Below are 12847 nucleotides of genomic sequence, written 5' to 3' on the forward strand. Positions count from 1 at the left end.
CTATACTCGAACCGCTTTTCTGCCATGAAAATCCTGTATATGATGACAATAATGTAATTAATTAAGATTTAAATTTCAACTTGTTAAAATAAAAATTTGTAAGCTCATTTATTTACCTCTCATATTGAAGAACGTCTTCGCAGTTGGTGAGCAAATATGTTTGCAAATGACTGCGCTCCTGCTCAGTAAGTCGACGGTCCTTTGGTTTTCCGCTAAGTCGTCCAACGTCTGTGAAAATGTCTGGAACCGTAACATGATATGTTGCCCGTTCGCCTCTATCATCATGCCGAGCAGGTCTTCTGTTTTTGGTCTGAACTTCTGCTGGAAAGTAGTACTCGGCAAAGTTTGAAGTTTCTTCATTGATCATCTGTGCGACTATAGAACCTTCCACCCTACTTAAATTTTTCACCATCTTTTTCAAATGGAACATATACCGCTCATACAGATACATCCATCTATACTGCACAGGACCACCAAGTTCCAATTCTCTTGCCAGGTGAATAACAAGATGCTCCATAACATCAAAAAATGAGGGAGGAAATATCTTCTCAAGGTTGCACTGAATCACGGCTATGTTAGTCTTCAAATTTTCAATACCTTCAAGAGTCACTGATCTCGTGCATAAATCGCGGAAGAAACCACTTATCCCTGCAATTGCTTCATGAACATTTCGTGGTAATAGTTCCTTGAAGGCGAACGGAAGGAGGCGCTGCATCATTACATGGCAATCGTGGCTTTTCAAGCCAGTAAACTTTCCTTCTTTTCTGTCGATACAGTTACGCAAATTTGATGCGTAACCGTCTGGAAATTCCACATCGTTTGAAATCCAATCAAAGAACGCATCTTTTCCCTCTGCATCAAGTCGGTATATGGGAAAATGAGCCCTACCATTCTCATCAACATGAAGTTCTGAACGAGCACATATATCGACTAAATCCAGTCTTGACTTCAAATTATCCTTTGTTTTACCTTGAACATTAAGGATCGTGTTCATGAGATTGTCAAAAAAGTTCTTCTCAATATGCATGACATCTAAATTATGCCTTAGCAGATGATCCTCCCAGTATGGCAGATCCCAGAAAATACTTTTTTTGTGCCAGTTATGTAGTTCTCCAACAGCATCTACCGGAAAACGCTCATGTCCACCGACGTCTGGCGTCCTTTCTGCACCAAAATCTCTTAGTTGTATCTTCAAATCTTTCCCACAAATTTCCGGAGGTGGACTGTCAAACACCCTCTTGTTCTTCGTAAACAAATTCCTACTCCTACGATATGGATGATCAGGTGGTAGGAATCTCCTGTGACAGTCAAACCAACACGTTTTCCTTCCGTGTTTTAGTTGGAAAGCATCAGTGTTATCTTGACAATATGGACATGATAGCCTTCCATGCGTTGTCCATCCAGACAACATACCATATGCTGGAAAATCACTTATTGTCCACATTAGTACTGCCCGCATTTGAAAGTTTTCTTTACACGAAACATCGTATGTTTCAGCACCTTGAGCCCATAGTTGTTGCAACTCATATATTAGTGGCTGAAGAAACACATCAAGTGATCTCTTAGGATGCTCTGGTCCGGGAACGAGAATCGAGAGAAACAAAAACTCTCGTCGCAAGCACAAGTTTGGGGGTAGGTTGTATGGTGTAAGAATGACGGGCCATAGAGAATACTGTCTTCCACTCTTGCCAAACGGACTGAAACCATCAGTACATAATCCAAGGTAGACATTTCTTCTCTCATACGCAAAGTCGGGATACTTTGATTGGAAATGCTTCCACGCTTTTGCATCTGAAGGATGTCTGATCTCACCATCTGTTGAGTGCTCCGCATGCCATCTCATTGGTTGCGCTGTGCGTTCAGACAGATACAACCTCTGCAACCTTTCCGTCAAAGGTAAATACCACATCCTTTTATATGGCACTGGAACTCTTCCACTCGTATCTTTATAACGAGGCTTTCCACAAAATTTGCATGTAACCCGCTGTTCATCCGCCCTCCAATAAATCATGCAGTTGTCGCTGCATACATCTATTACCTGATACGATAAACCAAGACCAGCTACGAGTTTCTGAACCTCGTAGTATGAACCAGGAGCTACATTATCCTCGGGTAGAATACCTTTTACAAAATCAGCAATCGCATCCACACAGTCTTCAGCCAAATTATAATCTGTTTTAATGCCCATCAATCTTGTAGCAGATGATAAAGCTGAATGACCATCTCTGCAACCTTCGTACAATGGTTGCTTTCCAGCATCCAACATATCATAAAATCTCCTAGCTTCTGCATTGGGTAAATCTTCCCCTCTAAAATGATCATTTACCATCTGCTCAGTACCTACACCATAATCTACATCCGTTCTAATTGGTTCTTCTAATCTAACCGCTGGCTGAGGTTCGCTAGTACTACCATGTTCATAATCAGTTTCCCCATGATGATACCAAATTTTGTAACTTCGTGTAAACCCACTCAAATATAGATGAGTCCAAACATCCCACTCTTTAATAACCTTTCTATTTTTACAATTAGAGCAAGGACATCTTAACATACCTGTTTTTTCTTCCGGTTGTCGGTGAACTAACCCCATGAATTCGGTTATACCTCGTTGGTATTCTTCCGTAAGCAATCTCGTGTTCGGATCCAAATGAGGTCGATCGATCCAAGAACGAAAATAATTTGAAGAAGACATATTTTTTATGAATCAAATTCGTGTGTAAATAGAGTAAGAGGGAGGATGAAGATATGGAGTGAATGAAGAGGAAGAGGAGTGCTTGTATTTATAGTCTAAATCCTGCCGACAGACCGAGGAAATTCCGACGGAAAAGGCTAGTTCGTCGGAATTTCCTCGGAATTTTGTAAAATCCCCCAACGGCTCTCCAACGGCTATAATATTTCCTCGGAATTCATCGGTTTTTTCCGAGGAACCCATTTTCCCTCGGAATTTCCTCGGAATATTCCGACGGATAGATATTTCCTCGGAATTCCGTCGGTATATTCCGAGGAAATTCCGAGGAAACCCAATTTTGTGCTTCCTCGGAATTTCCTCGGAAATTCCTCGGGATATTCCGAGGATTTCATTTTCCGTCGGAATGTCCGTCAGAATACCGATGTTTTCTTGTAGTGCAAGAACCATATCATTCACACACACACACTCACACAAATTATAAGTGTTAGGCATGATCGGGCTTGGACATAGTGACATAAAAGTAACATTTGTTTGGTTCACAAAACTTGATAAACTACCTATGAAAATACACTAGATTTTGATCCGTGCTTTCGAAGCGCTCGTTTTTGGATTATATACAAAATTTCATATAAATTAGTATTTTGGGATTGTTTCATTATTATGTTACAAATTCGTATCAAATCGAAGAAATAATTTTTTTGAAAAAAATATATATTTTTTACTTAGTTTATTTGAGATTTGTATATACACTGTGTTACTCTCTATCTTAGGGATGGATATTTTATTCGAATCCAAAAATCAAAACGCAATTGACCTAAAAATACAAGTTTGGTTCGGGTCCACGTTCAGGTAAAAGTACCTATTGGGTATTTTCTTGGACATCTCGGTTTGAGTCCGGGTCTTGCCCGAGACCCGATCGAGTACCCAAAGTACCCTAAATGTTTTGTCTATATTATGTATATTTGGGTATTTCACATATGTTTTTGGTATTACATACATATTTTAAGTTTTGGGACGGGGTTTTTGGTTATAATTTCGAGTTTCGGGTAAAATTTCCAATTTTAAAAAAATATATTTTGGGTATTCGGATAAATTTTGGGTATTTTCGGTTTTTAGGGTTAGATTTTAGGTAAATATTTGGGACTTTTTGGGTATTTGAATATTGTTTTGGTACTTTTTTGGGTTTCATGTATTTTTTGGGTTTCAAGATTATTTTTGGGGTTTTGGGTACTTTGAGTTTTTTTGGGTCTAAATATCTAAACAAATCCTGACCCGTTAGTACCCTATTATATTTTACAGGTATTTGAATTATAGACTCGAACCCGCCGGACTCGAAAGGAATCAAATCCAACTGAACCAAAAAATTTAAATACCTAATTAGGTCCAAATATCTAGGACCCGAAGGATTCAGATCCAAAAACGATTTGTACCCGATCCAAAGATCCGATCCGTTTACACGAATTTGTATATTTAATAACATATTCATTTTAGAATGTTTATCAATATAAATTAAATGGAATAGTATAAAAACAGAATAATATCTTAACCTTATTAGAATATATGTAAGCGGAACAATAAATATTAAAGAAATAAAACTTATAAATATTCAGATTGGTTATAATACACTAATTCTTGTTTAAATGTATATATATATATATATATATTTGATAATATTTTAGAAACCTTATTTTAAAAAATCTCTTTTAAACCGTATATAGATAACTGGTTATATTTTTGTATCTTTAATAGTATAGATTCGTTTTTGAAATATAAGTTAAATTAAATGAAATAGTATATAAATCAGAATAATATCTTAATGTTGTTAGAATATAATATCATAGTCCAATAAATGTTAAGAAAATAAAAATTAAAAAAAAATATGATTGGTTATAATAATACACTCGAAATTCTCATTTAAATCTAAATATATAATTGATAAATATTTTTGTATCTATAATAGTATAAATTCGTATTTGTTGAGTGCTAATCACGTGAATTTAAGGAAATTTTATATAAATTAGCATCACATATAAAACATTTATACGATTTGGTTTAAGGATGCAATTGTACGGTTTGGTTATAATATATTGAATTATGTTATACGGTTTGGTTTTGAATAATTATACAAATGTGAATAAGATGATATACAAAAATAATGTATATAAATGCTTTTATAAATGAAACAGGATAATAATGAATCTCTGTAAAGAAGTTGATGCTCTAATGATGATGATTAGATATATGAAATTCAATTGATTTCATTTGATCAAATTTCAACATGTAAAGGTAAGCCATTAATGGTGATGGTTCTATAGCTTCTTCCTCAGCAAACATCTGAACTTCGAGACATACAAATCACTATATACTCTTAATCTGAAGTTTATCATAGTTCAAGTATCTGACCCCGGAATGTAGATAGTATTTCGATGATATGATATCCCCGTTTCATATATGATAGTAAGTTTGATATCAAATGTTTATAAAAAAGATTCACATCGAGATGTACCAAAGAAACGTTTATATCAAATGTATGCATGGTCATGATATGGGTTTATTTCAATGTTAGAGGATGTTATTTGGCTGCTATAATAGGGGTTTGTTATAATATTTGATTATATGTAATAGATTGGGTTAAAAATGAATTGGTGCAATATTTTTTTTAATTAGATTTTAGGAAGATTCTTTTTTAATAGTGTAGATAATTAATGTCGAAATCTAAAGTTGAATATCACACGGTATCTAATGGTTAGATTCAAATTTTGTTTTTGTTTTTGTAGTATTGATTGTTTCAAGTTCTATAACACTCTTAAAATCAAAGTTTTTAATTTCCCAAAGTTTGAGGGAAAACCCTCTGACTCATCTAGAAGTATAGCCATCTCGTCAGGTCTCCGTCTCCGACAACGACACGTTTCCCGTTAAAAAAACATGTTCCCACTTTCTTCGTGTACTAACATCTGAAGAACAAAAAAAACGACCAAGACTGATTTTATTTCGGTAACTAGGCTTCATGGAGTTGAAACGCCATTAAACATCTCTTCAATTCAGATCTAACCCTCAAGATCGTTGTAGATGAACAATTAAGATCTTCAATCAAGACTTCCTTAAATGCATTCTGTAATGGCTCCGACGCGGAATCTAATCCGAGACGAAGAGCTCGGAACCATATCAGACGAAGACGACTCTCCATCCGGAAAACGATCCAAACTCGATCGCTTCCCTATAAGCCGATGGGAACTCGCGGTATCTCTCGGCGTCTTCCTCGTCTTCTCCTCTGGTCTCTTCTGCATCTACATCACCATGCCCGCCGCAGAACTAGGCAAGCTCAATCTCCCAAGAAGCATCTCTGATCTGCGCTTGCTCAAGTAACTGATAAAGATTCAAACTTTTTATATGATGATCGAAGGGTATTGATAAAGTTGTAATTTTTGTTGTGTTTCAGAGATAACTTAGCGAACTATGCTAATGAGTATCCGGCGCAGTTCGTTTTAGGGTACTGTGCCACCTACATTTTCATGCAGACGTTTATGATTCCAGGCACTATCTTCATGTCGCTTTTGGCTGGAGCTCTCTTTGGGGTTGTCAAAGGTGTTGTCTTGGTTGTTTTCAACGCAACTGCTGGAGCTACTTCTTGTTTCTTTCTCTCTAAGTTGATTGGTCGGCCGTTGATTACTTGGCTATGGCCTGAAAAACTGAGATTCTTTCAGGCTGAGGTAGAGCTCTTCCTTTTTCTCAATGAGAACTCTTCATTTGGGAGTTGTTATATGTATATATGATTAATATTTTTATATGTTCGGGTACCTGCTCGGTTTTCAGTTCGGTTATTTTGGATATAAAAATATAGGGACCATTCGGATATTTGAGCGTTTCGGGTATTTCGGTTCGGTTCCAGAGTTCAGGTCTTCGTTTTTTTCCCAGGTCTAATTGGTTGTGTGTTTTTCAGATTGGTAAGCGTAGAGATAAGCTTCTGAACTATATGTTGTTTCTGAGGATAACACCAACACTGCCAAATCTGTTCATCAATTTGGCTTCTCCAATAGTTGATGTACCTTTTCATGTCTTCTTTTTGGCGACGTTGGTGGGTCTCATCCCTGCAGCTTATATAACCGTCAGGGTAAGCCTTTTGTGATGATATATGCGACATTGGTATATATCTAAGCAGAGCTTAAGATTTCTTGGTTGTTTGTATTGTAGGCTGGCCTTGCTATTGGAGATCTCAAGTCGGTGAAGGATCTGTATGACTTCAAGACATTGTCGGTGCTCTTCCTCATCGGGTTCATCTCCATACTTCCAACAATACTGAAAAGAAAGAAGATATACGAATAACCAAGGAGATGTGGAGATCTCCACAACCTTCGGTATCATTAGCCTTATAGTGGACAAGAATACACTTTTAAACTGATTAGAGGACACAACAGAACAAGAATGAGTTCTGTTTATTTTGGCACTTCGTTTATAGCTTTATTTTTGCTCTTACTCTGTTTACATCGGAGAGTAGTAGGTATTAAGGATATTAAAGAAACAGTACACTTTGTTGATTATCTCATTCTTTTATATTCTTTTCCATTATAATTGTTGCATATGAAAGAGGAACTATAGAATAAAAATTATGTCTTAAAATAATATAATTATAAAACCCAATTTCTCAACAACACAGAACTCTAGCAAATTCATGGCATTATTATAGTTAGATACCAGTTCTCAAAGCCACGACATTTACAACAACAAGCTACATTTTAGTTAAGTCAGCTTGAAACCAGCACCAACAGGTTTGTGCAACTGGTAGGTCTGGCTCGGCACAACTTGAATCACACCTGGTAGTTCTGCAACACCACACCAGAGCCCCCAAAAAAAATCACATCAGGAAAAACAGAGCATGAACAAAAAAAAAGACCTATCTTCTTTTCCAAGCCTACATACTAAGAAAATGTGCCATCATGACTTACACATGATTCTATTTCTACTAGCTAGAAATCTCATCATATGCCTATCTTAACATTGAAACATAAACATCCAAAAAAAAAAAAAAAAACAGAGCATGAATAAATTAAAACATTGGTTAAGTTAAGATCTTTATCTTCTTTCCCAAACCTACATACTCAGAAAATGTGCTATCATATGATTCTATTTCTACTGGTTTGAAATCCTATCTCAACACTGAAGTATCAAGTATCAAACAACACATAGTGGACCTGGACAACAAAGAGAAGATGTACAACAACTATATATGCACAAGTGTTAACATTTCTCATTGCTTTTAACTGTATTTGATGGAAAAGTTACAAGATTCTCGTGTGCAATCATCGGTTAAGCGCAGAATCAAACGAAGACTCTGATGAAAAGAGAGAAAAGAGAAACATACTGGAGATCTCGGTGACTTGCTCAGGTGTGAGCTTAGCTGAGAAACCAGAAGCAGCTTCCTTGTAACTGTAGATCAGAGCGTCCTTTGCTGCTTCCTCACTGTAATCAGAACATAAGACACAAACATATTTTCACCAATCAAATCAAACCCTAAATCAAATCGATCACACACCAAAACCCATCTCATGGAAATCGAGAAAAATCGAGTTTTTTTTTTTTCTGTACAGACCTGCCGAGAGCGGAGGAGAGAGTACGGAGATGATAGTCTTTAGGTTCCTCATCGGTGGGTTTCTCGGTGTAGATGATGTGGACCTTCGCTTCGGACGATGCTTCTCCGGTGGATTCTGCCATGGTGATCGATGCAAAGAGCGCTAAGACGACGACGATGAGGTTGAGGTAGAGACTTCTTCCAGGAGGAACAGATGATGTTTGCATTTCTTTGATCGAATTTGAGATTTTATTTCAATCAAAAAGGATTCAAGGTGAGATTTTTTCCCATCTATGTTGATTTTTGCAACCGACTCACAATGGACGGTCTTAACTTGTTTACACAGAATCTGACGGCTATTATTTGTTGGCCTGGATATGTTTCATTCTGAAAATTTATGTAAATAGCCTGCCAAGTGGCAGCTTACCATTAAAGTAAAATCATTAAACTATCAATTATCTTATTTATCTTTGACTAGGGTAGCCTACGAGCGGGCCGTAAATTATAAAATAATTTAAACGTTTATAGTTAATGGTATTTAACATTGTTTGTTAATTTTTTTAAATATTTTTACATTTGTCCTTGTGAGGCATGTATGCTACTATGATATATTGTTTAATAAACATTGTTTGTTTAAATGTTTTATATATTTTTAGATTTTGTTATTGGTGAGGCATGTTTGGGAGTCTGAAGATGGAAAAAAATGTAATTTATTTTGGTACGTAAAAAGTAAAGTAACACTTTTTGCATAGATGATTCTTGTCGTGGAGGTCGCAGCTTCTTAGGGGTTTGAGCCTTTCCATGTTGCTTAAATACATATCCTCTAGAGTAATACTGTAATCACTGAGCACTTTTTAACCTTTCTCCAGCAACAGTTGGACGTTGATGCCGTGTGTTCCCGTTCCAGGGTATCTAGAATCTTTTTTTTCTATTTCAATTTTCCGTTGCACAGCAGTAATAAACACAAAGATACGTACCCTTATCGTATATTCCATGCGCAGAATGGCGTAGATGTTTGAGTGCTTCAGGGTTATTGTTTTCTAAGCACGACTCCATTAAGCGTTTGTGTCTAGACACCATCCTTAGTGGTTCGGATGCAAAATATTTCAGGCCCAGGTTATTGAAATAGGATCGTGGTGATATGTTAGAAGTGTCTTCATCTAAGGTGTGCACGCTTTGGTTCATCTCTGGCTCCGATTCCATATCATTGGGGACGTCGTTTGAATCTTGATGAGATGAGGCGTTCAGAGGTCGGGAGGGGGTCATTTTTTTTTCAAAGTTTTTTTTTTGTAGTTGTGTTATTGGTGAGCCGTACCTCTTTAGGTTGAAGTTTATACAGCACTAGGTTTTTGAATTACATGATCTGTTTATATCTACTCTATTAAAATCTAGTCTATTAAAATAGAGTCCTATTTGAATTTTACCATGGCATACATTTAATTTGGACTTATTAAACATGTTGTGACTAAATATAAAAATAAATTGTGTATACAATTTTATATGGTAACTGGTATATTTATATTAAACCAATTATGGTTTGGGTTAATATTTGAGTAACAAACCATATCTTTTAATCTGAACCAAACAAATATGGTTTGCATTAACTGGAGAGAAATTAATTGAACTTATTAAACTCTCATATAGTTTGGTTATTGTGTCGCTCTACGTTTTGAAACCTATAGGTTAAGAGATCAACATGGTCAACTTCCATGGATTAAATATGAACTCAAAAATCAAGATCTATAAGTTGTTTTGACCAATTATTGGAGTGTTTGACCGGTGGTTTATTTTTTTTATGAACACCATCTTATAGGAAGTAGGTTTAGATTATAACATAAAATCAACTTCTTCTTCTAAACCATGTCACATATTTTATACCAAATCCCCTATATATTATTTGAGAAACATTACAACTTCTTTTTGTAGTCACATGTCATCACTAGAATGATTCTTAGAATCATTAGAGAAATATGTTGGTCCATCTAATTATATAATAAGCTTTTTATTAAACTAACAATAAATTCATCATTAATGTACTTTATTATTTCCTTAAATAAAATTTACGGAATTGCCTAATGTGGCTAAAGTATATATGGTAATTAATGATTTTGAATAATAAAGATTTGATAAAAAATAGTGTATCTTCTATCATATTTGTTTAATTTTAAGCTATTAAATAAATTAAACAACCACAATAACCGTATAATAAAAATTTAGATTTTTATGTATATGTTATATTTTGAATTTTTACAAACGGCTATAAATTACTAAAACTGTTAAAAGTCTCACATTCAAATTTTATGATTCATGGTTTAAAATTTTTGTTATGACAAAATACAAATGATTACAAAAATTATATAAGTAAAAAGTCTAATTTAATTAATTAATAAGATTAATATATATATCATTTTAAATTAAACTATAAACCATATAAAATATAATATTTTAGTTTCAAAATTTACTTTGAACCATTTTTTTGATAAAAGTTTTGAACGATCATTGACAACTTATTTTTTTTTTAAATTATAAATTACTAAAACTATTAATCCCACAATGAAAATTTTGTTATCAGTAATTTAAATTTTTTTCTATAAAAGATACAAATGATCAAAAAAACTATATGAGTAGAAATCATCATTTAATAGACATTAATATTAAAAATATACTAAAATATATTATCTATGTTACTATCATTTAAATTTAATAACATATCCTATCAAATAAATTTTTTTTTGGATTAATACAATTGATTTATATGTTCGCACCAATTTAATTATATTTTTAATAGTTACTGATTTTTAATTATTTAATATATATTTATTAATTTATAATATGTAAAAATATTTAATGCATAAAATAATTTATATATATAATGTTGATCCCGCGCAAGACGCGGATCTTAACCTAGTCTCTATTATATACTCAAACACAACATCAACGTGTATTCCCTGATCGTATATTCCTAAGAAAATATAGCATGCTATAAAACATATTGAAACAAATATATCCTTAAATCTATGCATTTTTAATTTATAAATTACCAGCTTCCATTGATACCAAACATTTGTATTAGTAACAATATCAAAACAATATATTACAATGTTTTAAATTTATGCAATAATCCTGGGTTGGAATGAATATACGGTAATTTTGATAATAACTTCTATTTTCGAAATTTTGTGGTTCTGAACAGGAAACCAAATTAAAACTACTATTATGTAATACTACACAACAAACATCATATATATTTTTAATATAAATTCATAACTATAAATAAAAAACAATCCGTGCAATCCCACAAACCACTATAAATAAAGTATAATTACAAAATTAGATGAACCAAACCAAAAAACAAAATAACAAAACTCAAATTCATAAATAACCAAATTATTACTATATTTTTTGAACCGAAAAATCAAAACCCATAACTAAACCGGAACTAAACTGAAAACTAAAACAGTAAAATTTAATGTGGATCAAAATTTATAAAATATCATTAAATTTTTATAAGTTTTTTATTTTAAAATGTAAATTATAAATACAAATATAGGTAATCCTGCACAACTGTGCGGGTCATAATCTAGTTAGCATTATAGCGTAGATTTTGTTTACATCTCTGTCGTTGGTTTGCTTGAAATTAGGGATAGTTTATATTGATAGTTGATCTGATCTGTTAGGAATATTGACTGAGTTGATATATTAACAGATATGGAATACTAAAACGATTAGGTCACTTAATTGTATTTATATATATAACTTTATAGTAGAACATGTGTAGGATTTTTTTTTAACGTATCAAATATTATGGATGTACTAAATAGTTATTTCGTTTATTTATATTATAGATAGTTGATATTGCTAATTGATCTGGCTTGTCAGAATTATCGATTGAGTTGAGATTTTAAACGTCTGTGCTGGTTTGAATTTATGTATGGCAATATAGTATAATTTATTGAGATTTATTTCTTTATTTGAGAATATGCGAGGAATACATTAAAAGTTGATTTTGGTCTTACATAATTTTCTGTGATATATGGGAAACATTGACCAGGATCATATAGATGTGAATGATCCATTAATTGGTCGGTTACCTTTTATCAATGTAAACCGAGAACAACAAAACCATAGTGTGGTTATCAGTAATCCGTATTTCTTTTTATTTGGAAAACAGATTTAAAATATTATATAGATATAACTTTTTTTTTTTGAACAAAAAAGATATAACTTTCTATCAGACGATGCGTTTTTTTTACCTACCAATATTATGGATGTACTAATCAGTTAATTTGGTTTTTCTACGTAGCTTTATAATAAATTTGATATATAAAAGCAATTTAAGCACGTAGAATCAATTTTCAGATTTTTTAGGTAAGACTGCTAGATCCTTCCATAGGAAGTTACTTTTCATTGGTTGTTCTATTCCGGTCTGGTTACCCAGACCACCTCAAGCCTGAATAATAGAATGGCCGTTTGACGTTAAAAAAAAAAAAAAAAAAAAAAAAAAAAAAAGCACGTAGAAAATGTGTTTTAGACTCTGCACGACAGTTTGACTTTTGTGTTAGTGTCAATATGATGTATTGAGCTAACCGGGA

At 33.4% G+C, this 12847-nt stretch overlaps 2 protein-coding genes across 2 annotated transcripts; one reads left to right on the forward strand and one right to left on the reverse strand.

Moving 5' to 3' along the window:
* The first annotated feature begins 5606 nt into the window (after positions 1 to 5606).
* Positions 5607 to 7227, forward strand: BNAC02G20890D (uncharacterized membrane protein At4g09580). Its single transcript, XM_013835918.3, has 4 exons — positions 5607 to 6051; positions 6129 to 6399; positions 6630 to 6800; positions 6881 to 7227. Exons 1-4 carry the CDS (start codon positions 5795 to 5797, stop codon positions 7010 to 7012), a joined length of 831 nt encoding a protein of 276 aa, XP_013691372.1. The 5' UTR covers positions 5607 to 5794; the 3' UTR covers positions 7013 to 7227.
* A 55-nt stretch (positions 7228 to 7282) lies between these two features.
* Positions 7283 to 8618, reverse strand: LOC106395476 (subtilisin-like protease SBT3.9). The gene is made up of 3 exons (XM_013835927.3): positions 8277 to 8618; positions 8049 to 8146; positions 7283 to 7509 (listed from the first exon to the last, which is right to left on the reverse strand). The coding sequence occupies exons 1-3, from the start codon at positions 8480 to 8482 to the stop codon at positions 7427 to 7429; spliced, it is 387 nt and encodes a 128-aa protein (XP_013691381.1). The 5' UTR covers positions 8483 to 8618; the 3' UTR covers positions 7283 to 7426.
* Positions 8619 to 12847: the final 4229 nt, after the last annotated feature.

This window comes from Brassica napus, chromosome C2 (assembly GCF_020379485.1).
Source record: "Brassica napus cultivar Da-Ae chromosome C2, Da-Ae, whole genome shotgun sequence".
Classification (NCBI taxonomy): Eukaryota; Viridiplantae; Streptophyta; class Magnoliopsida; order Brassicales; family Brassicaceae; genus Brassica; species Brassica napus.

Excerpts from the sequence above, each read along its gene's own strand:
- BNAC02G20890D (XM_013835918.3), top strand. The coding sequence starts at position 5,795 with ATGCATTCTGTAATGGCTCCGACGCGGAATCTAATCCGAGACGAAGAG. Across the intron at positions 6,052-6,128 it reads TCTGATCTGCGCTTGCTCAA|AGATAACTTAGCGAACTATG; the intron begins GTAACTGATAAA and ends GTTGTGTTTCAG. Across the intron at positions 6,801-6,880 it reads CAGCTTATATAACCGTCAGG|GCTGGCCTTGCTATTGGAGA; the intron begins GTAAGCCTTTTG and ends TTTGTATTGTAG.
- LOC106395476 (XM_013835927.3), bottom strand. The coding sequence starts at position 8,482 with ATGCAAACATCATCTGTTCCTCCTGGAAGAAGTCTCTACCTCAACCTC. Across the intron at positions 8,147-8,276 it reads CTCTCCTCCGCTCTCGGCAG|TGAGGAAGCAGCAAAGGACG; the intron begins GTCTGTACAGAA and ends TTCTGATTACAG. Across the intron at positions 7,510-8,048 it reads GCAAGTCACCGAGATCTCCA|AACTACCAGGTGTGATTCAA; the intron begins GTATGTTTCTCT and ends GTGGTGTTGCAG.